Raw genomic sequence first — 13,232 nt, 5'->3', positions numbered from 1 at the left:
GTCTTTTTTAGTGGACAGTAATAACCATAGACAATAGTTAGTTGTCAGTGCGAGGGAGTATTTAATTGATTTTGATTTTTGAAAACGGCGTCCTAGATGTTCACATTTTATATACTATAATTAATTGATTACGAATTAAAAGATTGGCTAATTAATAATGGACAGCCAAGACCAAAACGATTACTCTACCTGTGACAGTGTTTATTTCTTGATGACAAAGTTATGCGACAAAATAGCGTCAAATTATGGAGCTCCTGAAGACTATGGCACCCTTAAAAAGAAACTCAGATCTCGAGCTTTTTGTATATTACTTAATAAATCTGATATTGTAGTACCACCAGAACCATGCGAACCAATAATGGATATATTGACACACTATTATATCAAGAATACGAAAAAGAAAAACATTGTTGACTACCATAACATTGCCGAATTAAAAGAGAAAATTGACTGGTTGGTAGATAGAGACAGGAGTAAAGATGTTCCTTATTTTAATGAGACTTTGACGTGTGTCGTTTCTTTGAGAGGTTCTGTGCACAATGATGAAGGAAAACAGATGTTTGAGGTATGTTTATTTACCTTGCCTGTTGATGTCTCCATTTTATCTAGTTATTTGAAATTCACAAAATGTGTTTTATGAAATCATTATAGGTTGAATTTATTATTCTATATGGTGGCTGGTGACTACATGTGAAAGGTAAATCACAATTTCCATTAATGAGACCAGATGTAGCATACGAAAGATCCTAGAGAAACATGCGTTTGACATTGATACCCACCATCTATTCATAGTATTTAAGGCAGCGTACACAGATAGACAGTGTTGAATGTAATAGAATAGTTTTCATACATTTCGATGTATCATTATCACACACTAAGGTTGTGTTAGATTAGGTTAGGTTGGGTTTGGTCTAAAAAGAAAGTTATAAAATGTCATGCTGTCATGCAACACTATTACCGAGTTTGGATTCACTTTGGATTAGCGAGACTCTCCCTAGCCAAAGTGCAGTGTCAAGGTAGAATTCAAAATGTGATGTTGACGACATTTGAAACACTAACAGGCCTCAGACAAGGAGATCCACTGGCCACATTGGTTTTCAATATAGCATTGGAAAAAACTAAGAATTACTGACATCAATGTCAATAAGTATAATATGCGTATTGCGTATTACATTGATATCATAGGCTGGAATAAAAATACTGTTAGAGAAGTATTTGTAGACCTCGAGAAAAATGCCAGCACACTAGCACTCACTTGTAATGCGGCGAAAACAAAATATATAGTTGTATCAAGAGAGCCCGATAGATCTTGTGATACTTTCAGGATGCAGGACAGCGCTTTTGAGAGAGTCAAGAATTTTGTGTAGAGGAAGGACAGATTCTTCTGACATTGCTGCCTTGACGAAATCACTTCGGAACGGTGTTAGTGTTATTTGAAAGTAACGACACCAACCTAAATGAGTTGCCTACACTGCCAGGAGAATCTGACACCATTCTACCCAGAGTCATATATTGACAGAGTAGCCTAGAAATTAAAAGGAGAATTGTGCTAGGTAACAGATCTCACTTCTAATCGTCTAATGTGGCTGCTAACATTCCAAGGCATTGAATTGACACTTGAAATGCATCTTGTACAAAACACTAATAAGCCCAGTTGTCATGTATGGCTCGGAGACCTGGTGCATGACTAAAAGCATGAAAAGAGTGTTGGGCTCATTTGAGCAAACCGTGCTGCGTAGTATCATACAGTTAGGGTGGAGACGGAGTTACAATTACTAGCCGTACGCTTTGTTCAGGGTCCCGCACATCGTACAGTCCATAAAATTGGGCCACCTTAGTTGTCAGGGCCATGTATACAGGATGGACGAGTCACTCATGACAAAGCAAGTTGGAAGGCAGACGAAGACCTGGTCGACCTTGTGCAAGATATTTTCGAGTTATATTTAAAGACCTCTTAAGCTGGAGGGAAGCGGCTTTGGACAGACCTGGATGAAGGCATATACTAGAGGATGCCGAGAGCCATGTAGAGTTGTAGCACCTGAAGAGAAGACCAGGCATTGTATAGTCCTCAATAATGCGAAGAAAAATCTTTTATTACAATGATTGGTAGTTGACCAGTCAGTAGTTGAAAAATATTCTGTTTCAACCATTTTTCTGTGTACCTACAATAAAATTATAACTAAATCATTCTTGTCGTTTGGTGGCAGGTTGTCCACTTTGATAACTTCTAACATGGAGAGAATCATTTGAAGTTTTTGTATTAACCCAATGCTTACGGGCCGCACAAAATTGTGATTTTGCTAATTGCTTTTCAAATGCGAATTAACACGTTAATTAAAAAATTAATTAAAAGAGCCCGTAAACATTGGGTTAAAACATTTGATAGTGACTCTATTTTCAAATTATTATAATAGTTGGCTTATTCTTACAGGACCCGTTCAGTTTTGGAAGGATTGAAGAGTTGCTCAGACAGCAAAGCTTCCGGCGGAACGAAGATGGAGTCACGCCGTATTTGCACTATCCCCCGCAGATTTTTGAGATGCCTTTTTCGCTCAGAAACAACCCACAGCTCGAAAAGCAATATTTATCGAATTACGATTTTAATGGGGAGGTTTTCACAAGCAAACCTGGTAAGTATTGATAACATAAAAAAAAAATTCTCGTCAGATGGCAATACCAATCTAAATAAAAACCTTGGCAGTAAAACCACAATATTGTAGCCCTGGTGGAAAAATCATGTTTCTGCGCTGAATCTTGATGGTTGCCAGTAGTGATTTTACTTCGTGAATGTGATGGCATTGCATAACAGAATTTAACAAATATTTCAAATTACCCTAGTCACTACATAGTGCTCTATCTTTGATTTTGTAATGTTTGGTTACTATAGAGATACCATCTCAAATTGTCCGGTGTTCGAGTTTATAACTAAGCTAATCACAGTATAAAAAGTATTGAATGATATGTCAAATATTAGCATGTGGTGCCCTCACTTAGCGTACAACTTCTATTGGTGGATCTATAAACTTCGATACAGTACAGTTAACTATGCTTATAAATTGTCCATGTCCGATTCTAAGAAGATCATACAATGGGCCTCCACAGAGTGAAGGTTTTGTATTAACATATTTTTTGTTTTTACGAGAAATGGATATTAGCCACTTGCTCAACCTATTAGGTCCATACTCTAACTCCAAACACAACATTGAAAAACAATATGCGTATTTGTCAGACTCAGGATTTGTACCTGGGACAAATAACACTATAAGGTGACGCGTTAGCCTCTGCATGCGCAACATGCACTTTCACTATTTCTCCCATCAGATCCCACAGGAGACAGCAGGCGATGGCGTGCGCGTCAACACAATGTGCAGAGTTTACTAATAGTGTTGCAGAGCGGAAGGTGTGCTTGAGTCGTTCAATTTATTACGGCTTGGTTAATCGTTGACACCCATTCGCCACAGGCCCTTTCTTTTTTATTATCCTTATCACTGCCAGCCAATTTTTACTAGGTGGACACTTGTAGGCCACCTATTTTCGGAATAAAATAAATCCTTTAAAAAATATGAAATAGGAACGGAATGACATATATTTGTGAAAACTTAGCAACACAACATGTTTATCAAGTTTATCGTGAATATTTTACACACTAAAATAATAAATATTGTTTAGAAAATATACACAGAATGTTTATTCAGAAGTTGATGACGTTTACAAGAACCCGCGAATATATTCGTCCGTGGCCTGACGCGACATATATGCTTTTGGCGAGTTAATTCGTCCGTGGCACGGATCAGGTTAATGGTACTCGATCTGGAATTTTTATAAATCCATTCTCTGTGGTCGGTTTCTTTCAAAAAAAAGAAAAAAATATATGCTGTCAATTTATTATCCTAGATAATGAAAGGTAAACATTTTACGACAGCCTTACCATTATATCTTGGCTACGGACATCGTAATGGTGATCTGGGGAACTATGGACCCCCTGCACTTTCAGATATAAATCTACGCCCCCGACCCCTACTACAGTCCGTACACTGCATACAGCACTATAAAATTATAGCCAAGATATTATGATGGTTCTAGTATAGTTGGCTACTAACATGGGCGTGTGTGTGCTGAGCAATGCCTCACGAACTCCTTATAAATTTCATTCCTTGGCACACCGCCTCCTATCTGGTTTTTCACTTGAACAAATACCGATTTAGTGGCTTCACGCTATATCTAATCGCTATGTCCTCCAGCGGAGAAAATCAATAATAAAAATAAGAAAAATTGCCAGCAGTATGTAAAGTAGATGGAGTTGAATATCGTCTCTGTTCTGGCAGAACACAGTAACTGGAGAATATTAGTTTTGAGTAATTTGACTTTGAAGTTGTTAAAATGTTTGAAATAATGGTCTATTATGTGAGTTTATTAAGAAATCGTAAAAAGGATGACTTTAAAATAAAGACTGTCTATTTATTAAGAGGTTTCCAGACAGTAAAGTTTGAAATAAGAAACATTTTGGTACTAACTCAAAATGTCATTTTTTCGAATTAGTGTTTTCTGCCAGAACAGTGACGATATAATAATATTATGTAACACCTCATTTTTCAGGTATGAATCTTTTTCATATGGGTAAATTCATGAATGTGGAGGATGAATCTCCAAGTGTTATGACTCTAAGAAATATGAAATCCTCAAACATTGCCAGCGTATCCTGCTACGAACAATTTCCATCATTTCCCAGATTGACTGGACCAAGAGAAATCAACATACCTCAGGAATATCCTATTACAGTAAGTTTCGTTCTTCTCTTGCAAGATGTAGCCCACTTGGTTTTCACCACACATTTTATAAATCATCTTCCTTTTACCAATAACCTTCAGATTAACTTACAAAACTATAACATAATCTATAGCAATCTGGCGTACCATTTTCTGACCTTTCTATTTTTAAATCAATGAATAATCAGATTACCCAAAATTATACCCTATTTACATGTGCATAGATTTACTGCTGACAGTACATTTATTATCGCGGCCATAACAAGAGAATTTATGTGTAAACACGTATTATCGTGCAAGTTGCAAGATTACATGCATGTATCAAAAAAGTTCAGAAGCTTCAGAAGTATAGCGATAGTGACGAACCTGCCGAAATACGAACTACACCGCACAGAATATTTTGACGTCTACCGATTACCTATGAATTTGTCCGAACCTGTCTTAATCTGTCAAATAGCACCAATATGATGGCAACGCAGCGTCTCTCTTACGCTTGAAGAATGAGATTGAAGAGACAGTCAACACTTTTACAGTTATTATCGTTTAAAATACACACTATTGGTCCAAGTAAATTCATGCACGTGTACAGGTGCTATTATTGTCAAAAATTAAGTTTAACATACCGAGAGTCAATATTCGTCCTGAGACCTTTTCACTTCTACACATTCAAACAAATAAAACCAATCTTGTGTAGTATTGTCTGGTAGTTCGACCTAACAGAACTATGAATCATCATAACGATTGAGTGGAACTGTTTTGTTCTTTTGTCTCTTTTAAATTAAGTTGCACCAAAACTTACCTTACCATACTATTATTTAAAGTTCACTCTTCTTTGATACCTATATCATAAATTTAAAACTTTTTTATTTATAAAAGAAATGTATTAAATACTTAATACGTTTTAACTCTCTTCTAAACATTTACATAAAACAGACATAGAAGGTTTGCATAGTAGGCCGACGATATGTAGGTATGTATTTCACTTTCAGATATGCATTGATTATGCAATTAAAACACATTTAAAAGTTCAGTTTCACTACTAAACATCCCTAGTAGAATTTCAGTAAGACTGCACTCTTTGCCTTCACTCATTTAGTGCTAACTCCGCGACTGGCATGCTTGGAGCAGTTGGCTATTAGATATAATTAACGTGTTATTTAAAGTGGTAATTAAAAGGTCACCAGTGATTGTGTTAATGCATAAAACTGTCGAATCTTGACTACCATTAGCTATAATAATGGTAAAATTTGTTTATTTCAAATTGCAGAAAAACAATAAAGTCATCTCTACCCAATCCAGTTTGTCATATTTATTACCGTCACACGAGAAAATTGGTTCAGAGAACATACAGAATGACGATATTCAAGATGCCAATATCAACATATGGGACCTGGCTAGTAGAGAGACAAAAATATATCTTGATATTTGGGATGAAGCATGTAAGAATTGATTTAGGGTTTGAACAGACAGAGAGCGGTCAGGCGTTCTGCGTTCCGCGTTCAGAGTTCAGCGTTCTATGTATTGTATGGATTTCATCAAAACTGTGCACACAGCAGGGAGTCAGACCGCGCCGGTCGTCACTACAAAGAACGCTGAAAAAGGAATGCAGAACGCCTGACCGCTCTTTGTCTATTCAAGCCCTTAGTATCATTAATTTATATAACTATTGTTTTTTAACAACCATAGCTTGGTGGTAAATCAATCCTTTCTGTATGTTGTGGGGTTGCTGCCAAAAGTTAGTAAGTCAATAATTTAGGTATTTGGAGTTAACACCGGATTATGTGTCTATATATTATATATGTATGCTAGAACAAAAATTCAAGGTCATCCGATATATAGAACATGCACAAAAAGCACAAAAAAATTAGCATTATGCCTGATTTTAGAGGATATGTCAAACTTCAAATTGCAATTACTACACAACATGATTTTGAGACTTAACAACTTTTGGCAGTAATCCGTCCTGGAATCAGACTACAATGTGTCGTGAAAAAATTAACTTTTAAACACTTGTTTGAGACATTGTTATACTATATTTTTGGGCTGTCATCGTGTGTTTTTCCTCCTTTCCTCGACGTTTCTGGCCGTTGCAGAGGCTATTCTGTGTACTGTTAGCCCAGTCGCACATTAAAAATTGTCTCAACTGGGATATAGTCTTAAATGAAAACTGAACGGAATTCCATGAACGTCACACGGCTAGCTGAAATGAATGAATATGTACTATAGTTTGGTAATATAAATTTGCCCCATGTCGGGTGAAATTTGTTGCTTGCTATGACACCAGCTGTTTTATTCAAACTAATGTCACATTCGAGCTGTGTGTATGTAACACCGAATGTGCGAAATTGACTATTACATGAAATGGGCAAAATTTTGGCTAATTCATGTAATAGTCAAGCCTGTTGCATTATTCATGAATTAGGTAAATTTTCTGCTGAGTACATGAATTCGCCAGGGTATGGAATTCTTGAACTGTCAACATGACAGAAGAAACAGTAAATTTAATACGGATGGTTTTATTAGTTATAATTGTACATAATATAATATTATTATTATTAGGTTAGGTTAGGTTAGGTTTTGTAATTCTGAATTAAATTATTCAACTGAATGTCCGTTTTGAGGTTAGCTATCAAGTGTTAACAAACTATCACAATCATTCAATCGACCATTGTACGATTGATACCCAAGCACGAATCAAATCGCGAAAATACTTTTCAATAAAATTCTTCCGTTATCATATTATAGTTCTAATTTTTTTTTGCGCCTAGTAAATGGATATGAACGTCATTGTAGTTATTGATTGGTATATTTTTATATTATAATCAATGACATTTGACACATTTGTTTAGTTTGATTAGTTGCAAAAAACACCACCGGAGCGCGATCATGTATTTTGACCATAGATAATAATATGTACATTTTGACCAATGCGTGAGCATTTTGATACATTTAGTTTAGTTGCAAAAAATACCACCGTAGCGCTACTATCTAATTTGTCCAATACATGAACTAGGCAGAAAAATTACTGCCGAATTCACGCACTCTCCAGATATTTTGTCTAATTCATGAATAAGGCAACGGGCTTGCATTTTTCATGATTTAGGCAAAAATTTGCCCATTTCATGTAATATTCAATTTCACACATTCGGCGTAACATGTACATTAAATTACATGTGTTTTGTGAATACTAATAAAATCACATCAACATATTATTCGACGTGTTGCAGTCGAGACGAGTTTAGATATGCCACCTGGCTTAAGTGTATGAATGCGAACGAAAAAACCTTCGCTATAGGTAGATGTAGAGATTGAAGCAAAAAATTGGACCTCTCGTCTCTGGTCGTTGCAGGTTCATTTGCAGAGAACTTCACACTACTGCTATGAAATTTTTTCCCAATTTTCAGGGCGTATAAAAAGACAATCCGTCACGATGACTAGATAAGCAGTCAATACTACTACACTTCGTAATTCATGTAAAATTTGTGTAAAACGGTTTATAACTGCACTCGAGTAACTAATCACAATGAACATTAAAAAATGGCCGCCATTGTGTGTGTCAGCAAAATATAAATGCCAACTGAGCGATGTTAATATTTGTGGAGTATGCCAACTTAACCATGCTTCATGCGCTTGTAAAATAATTTCAAATGTCATAACAGAAGTAACGTATCAGACTCCTTCTATGTTGTCAGAATTTTTTGGATTTACGAGATTTACAAGTTTCATTTTAAACTTACGAGTATGTGTTATTTCTTTTTCCAGCTAAACTGCCGCCTGTAGTAGAAAAAAGAAATCTAATTTCATCGTCACTCTCGAATATGTCGCACTGGAAACGGGTTCACATGAAAAAAATGACTGAACTGAATGTCATTTCTGAAACTGAGTTTATATCTCATCTGAGGTATTTAATAAGTGAGTCTTTGTGTATATACTAATTTTTTTAATCGCCTCTACAACCCGATGAGTATCTTGCCCGCCTCACTAAGAGGTTGGTGGATTTTTGTTTTATGAGAAATGGATGTTAGCCACTTTCCTCAACCTATTAGGTCCATGCTTTGAGTCCAAACACACATTGAAGACAACAGATTCGCCAGACCCGGGATTTGAACCCGAGATTCATGATTTTCAAACAAGTTACCGCTCCACCATCATAGGTGACTGTTGTATGTAAATATTACAAAGTAGAAAATTCAATTACATCACTTAGAAGCATTGGATGAAATCCACTATGCAAAACGACAATTCTGTGATTCTGGGGTAAAAGTTTTTATGTGTCTTTGGTTGCAGCTGAGTTAATCCTATATGGAATATATTGTTGCAGTTTTTACAAAATTGTAGTTGAAATTCATTGATACAGGGCTTCCTCATTATTTGAGTCCCCGCAGTTATGAATTTGCAGGGAAATGCAAAAAACTTTAAAAATACATAAAAACACGTTCACAGTCGTCAACTGTCACTTTCAATCCCACACTCCTACACTATTTCTGTCTTTTTCTTTTCTAAACCCATTTACTAAGTAATTTTGGTCCCCGTTTTAAGAGGTATTTTTTCAGTCCCAATTACCCTCGGATAATGAGGGTCCCCTGTATTTCTTACAGATTTTTTTTATATTAGGTATCTAGTTATTTAAAATTTGAAATAACAATATCTAGCATTCAAATTCCGTCAATCACGACAACCATCTTTAATAATTTTTAATAAACTGTATTTCGATTAATTTTTTCAATTCAAATTTTAGTTTTGAGGTCCTTGCACTTACTGACAATTTTTAATTAAATTATTTTGTGTAAACACATTTTTTTATTTAAAGAGGCCGGGGTTGAGATGTCAAAGGATCCCAGGCACCTTCTAACGAGGATGCTGTATGCGTACAGTAATTTTTATGTCTTTGCATAATTCAAAAATCCTCCCTTTTCAGTCGGTGTTCAATCCAGCTCGTTCACATATGACGAACAACTCAACTCGTTCCGAATGAAACCTGGTCTCTGCTTGGAAGGTCTCCTGCAAGGATACCTGGCGTCGTTTGTTCGGGAATTTTTGATAACCGGCACTTGTTATCACAGATTAAATCAATTGAATAGATATATACCACTGGGAAAGGATATATCGCAGCAAGGATGCGTTTATCAGGTACGGTGCATTGGATAGTGAGTTATAAATGACAACTGCTTGTAAAGTCATCTAAATCGAGGGTTCCTAACTGATTTTTCATTAGGTGTACATTTAATAATATTAATACTATCGACCAAAGGTACTTGATGGAATTTGAATTTAAATTCTAATGGATTCAAGCTCTGTACTATTCCATTTAAGTCGTTTTTTGCGACCCGGGTTTTGCCTTTCGGCATCTTCAGGCGTTGTGTACACTCACCAAAGGTAAACACACTGACAACGAACGCTCTTAACTCTACCTTATATAGTAAATCAATACAATAAAGTAGGTAAAAAATCCATTACCTACCTATCTAGTCAGAGGTCACAAAAATACAATAAACAAATTATGAATAGTTTAAGTGTCAGCAATAACAATACACTCGATAGCATATTATTATAATAAATCATCAAAAACCTAATAATAGATCATTATTCTTTATAAACAATAAAAATACTACATTCAAGAGGTGTAAATCGTCAATTCTAAGAAAAATAATTAATGGAGTTAACTAATGAGATATCAGTTTTTAATAATACTCTTATATGGTACCTACTTTTATAATATTATTTTTAAATTGTATGGTGTACATTTATTAAACATCCATCATTTTAGAAAGTGGGAGCAATATTCCTTGTATTCCAATATTTGTTTTGATTTTTTTCATTGTGTGTAACATAAGTGTGTAGGAAAATATTACTTTTTATCAGAATTTTCAAGATTCAAGAGATAAATAGGATGATATTTCAGGAAATTAATTCTAGGGGAATTTTGTTTACCATTTTTGTACTGACTTGTACTAATTCGGACACACCCAGACACCGATGATAAAACTTGGGGACCTACCAATACCAACTATACCTTTCCCAATAAAATGTCTTAATATACAGTAAAACTTCGTTAATACGAATTCCTCCGATTCCGTGTATGTTAATGGGTCATAAAATATCAGGATTATTTATATTACCTTCTTAAAATAAGTAATTTATGTTTTAAAAATAATCTGTCACAATTTTCAATGACTGGCTCATGAAATAGTGTACTTTATTATGATTTATTGAATATTTTTGTATGCCAGGACTCTGAAATCATTTCGAATTACGAAATTCGAATTAAAGGTATGGTTTTATATGAAATTAATGTAAAAGGGACTTTTTTTTTGTGAAAATTTCGAATTACAGCGAATTTAGAATTATTAAAAATATATTTCCTACTGTTATATAATGACAATTCACCTGACTATGAATATTATTATGTATTCAGGAATGCAATTCTTTGTTTCCCTTTGCCGCTTCATTAGATTTACCATCTTTGTTGGAAACTTTTTTGTATTAAGCCTCAATAACATTGAAAAGCTGCTTGTTGGCGAATATAAAAGCGGGCGAGTCAGCTAGTGGTGATTGTGATGATGACACACAAAACTTTCCACTCGCTCAGAAGCCAACAAGCTAGCGAGTTGAAACCGTCATTTTTGGTACTATTTTGACAGGACGTACTGAGTAATTCGTTTTTTTACCGGGAGGTCGCTACCATCGCTCTACTGTGCAGACGCAGTAGGCCCACACGCCAGCGTGTAGCGCATAAAGTTGACCGGTTTTCAACTTTTCTCGGTAAATTGTTTATAACCTGCTTGTTAGCTTGTTCGATTATGACACTGGGGGAGTTCACAAGCAGATTGTAGCATTTGGTTTTAACTGAGTGCCAGATATTCCGCATCGAGTTGAATATTGATCTGGCCATTCTCATTCAAAATACGAGCTTTATTTACAAAATGCCATCTCCCATGATATGCACCCCCAAGTATTTAAAGCTGTGAACACTTAATGTTTTTCCCGTTGCTTATCAGGGGAAATCTGGATCAGGACATGTGCTATTACACTGAACACTAGTTTTCTTCATGTTGATTTTTAAACTAACACGGGACAAATTATTATGCAGCCTGTCGATTGTCTTTTGAATGCCTTTGATTCAGTTGTCGAATAGGACAGCTAGTCAATTGTACTAATTTTTTCTTCGTATAAGAGGAGCTCTAGTATGTATGTACATAATTGTAAGCAACTTATAATTTAACTTTTTTCTCATTTCAGTGTATGCGAGTTAGTTTGGGAAAATATCTCGGCTGGTTTCTCCTTCAAATTGAGAAGATATTTGGAGACGAAAGAAACTATCTTCCTGGTCTCTTGGATCTCTCTAGACAAATAAAGCCGCTCAGTCAACAGATACAGACTATCGCCAAGATATATCAAATATGGAATCCAAGTGAGTACAGTAAAACCTCGTTAGTAAGAACACTGATAATTCGAAATTCGCCGTAATTCGAAATTTTCCTGAAAAAAAAGTCCCTTGACCATTATTTTCATATAAAACCATACCTTTAATTCAAATTTCATAATTCGAAATGATTTCAGAGTCCTGGCATATAAAAATATTCAATAAATCGTAATAAAGTACACTATTTCATGAGCCAATCATCGAAAATTGTGAGACTTTTCTTAGAACATCAAAAATTACTATATATAAAGTTAATAAAAATAATCCTGACATTTTATGACCCATTTCGGTAGGCACATCTATGATCAGAAACGAAATTAACGAAAATCAAAAAAATTTTTTTTTTTCAAAATTTTAATATTTTTCCCCCATACATTTCGTAATTCGTAATTCGAATTTTTTTTCGATTTTCGGTCCCATGGAATTCGTATTAACGAGGTTTTACTGTATGATATTGTCATCTTTGATTCTTCCGTATAGTTTATTAGTACGAAGTAGGCTTGTTAGCAAATCAATCGTTTCGACCCAGTATCAGTTGAAGTGTGGACTTATAATACATTTCTTTAGACTTGAGTCTGTATACATACTATCGTAGCTATATCTAACCAATTTTCTCTTAGAGCCATTCTACACAAGCAGATTATATGTTCCCTTGCATAGTCAAAAGTCATAAAGAGCTCATTTTCGGTTTTGATTTACCTACACCGTAGCATTATAATACCTTCTCATTGGCTGCAAACTGCTCCATAACAATCGCCCGACATCTCATGGATTGCATATCATCTAATACCAATAGGCCAAAAATCTGTTAACCGGTTCTTTGCATTCAGCGAGTTTTCTTGCTCTATGACGACGTAATCGACAGACAGCACATACAAATTTCACGAGTTATCGTGTCCGACTTTAAACCCAAATTACTAGCCACTGTCGATTGATTTGCGTAATCTAAAAAATCAAACACAGTCACATCTGTTTGAATAATTATGAAATATAAGGGTAGTCCCTGAAGTACCCGACCTAACAAAGAAAACACAAAAAATTTG

General features: G+C 35.2%; 1 protein-coding gene across 1 annotated transcript in view; it reads left to right on the top strand.

Moving 5' to 3' along the window:
* Grip163 (gamma-tubulin complex component 6) overlaps positions 1-13,232 on the top strand; it is a 31,475-nt gene continuing 18,243 nt past the window's right edge. The window contains exons 1-7 of the mRNA XM_085949111.1: positions 1-565; positions 2,432-2,630; positions 4,597-4,778; positions 6,034-6,205; positions 8,529-8,678; positions 9,685-9,896; positions 12,006-12,177. Coding sequence (XP_085805237.1) covers positions 158-565; positions 2,432-2,630; positions 4,597-4,778; positions 6,034-6,205; positions 8,529-8,678; positions 9,685-9,896; positions 12,006-12,177 — 1,495 coding nt within the window. The 5' untranslated portion in view covers positions 1-157. The remainder of the gene's footprint in view (positions 566-2,431; positions 2,631-4,596; positions 4,779-6,033; positions 6,206-8,528; positions 8,679-9,684; positions 9,897-12,005; positions 12,178-13,232) is intronic.

Source organism: Rhyacophila brunnea, unplaced genomic scaffold, assembly GCF_057557595.1.
Source record: "Rhyacophila brunnea isolate RB1 unplaced genomic scaffold, BYU_Rbru_1.0 scaffold_21, whole genome shotgun sequence".
Lineage (NCBI taxonomy): Eukaryota > Metazoa > Arthropoda > Insecta > Trichoptera > Rhyacophilidae > Rhyacophila > Rhyacophila brunnea.
Note: the sequence above shows the minus strand (reverse complement) of the source record. Positions and strands in the feature narration are given on the sequence as shown.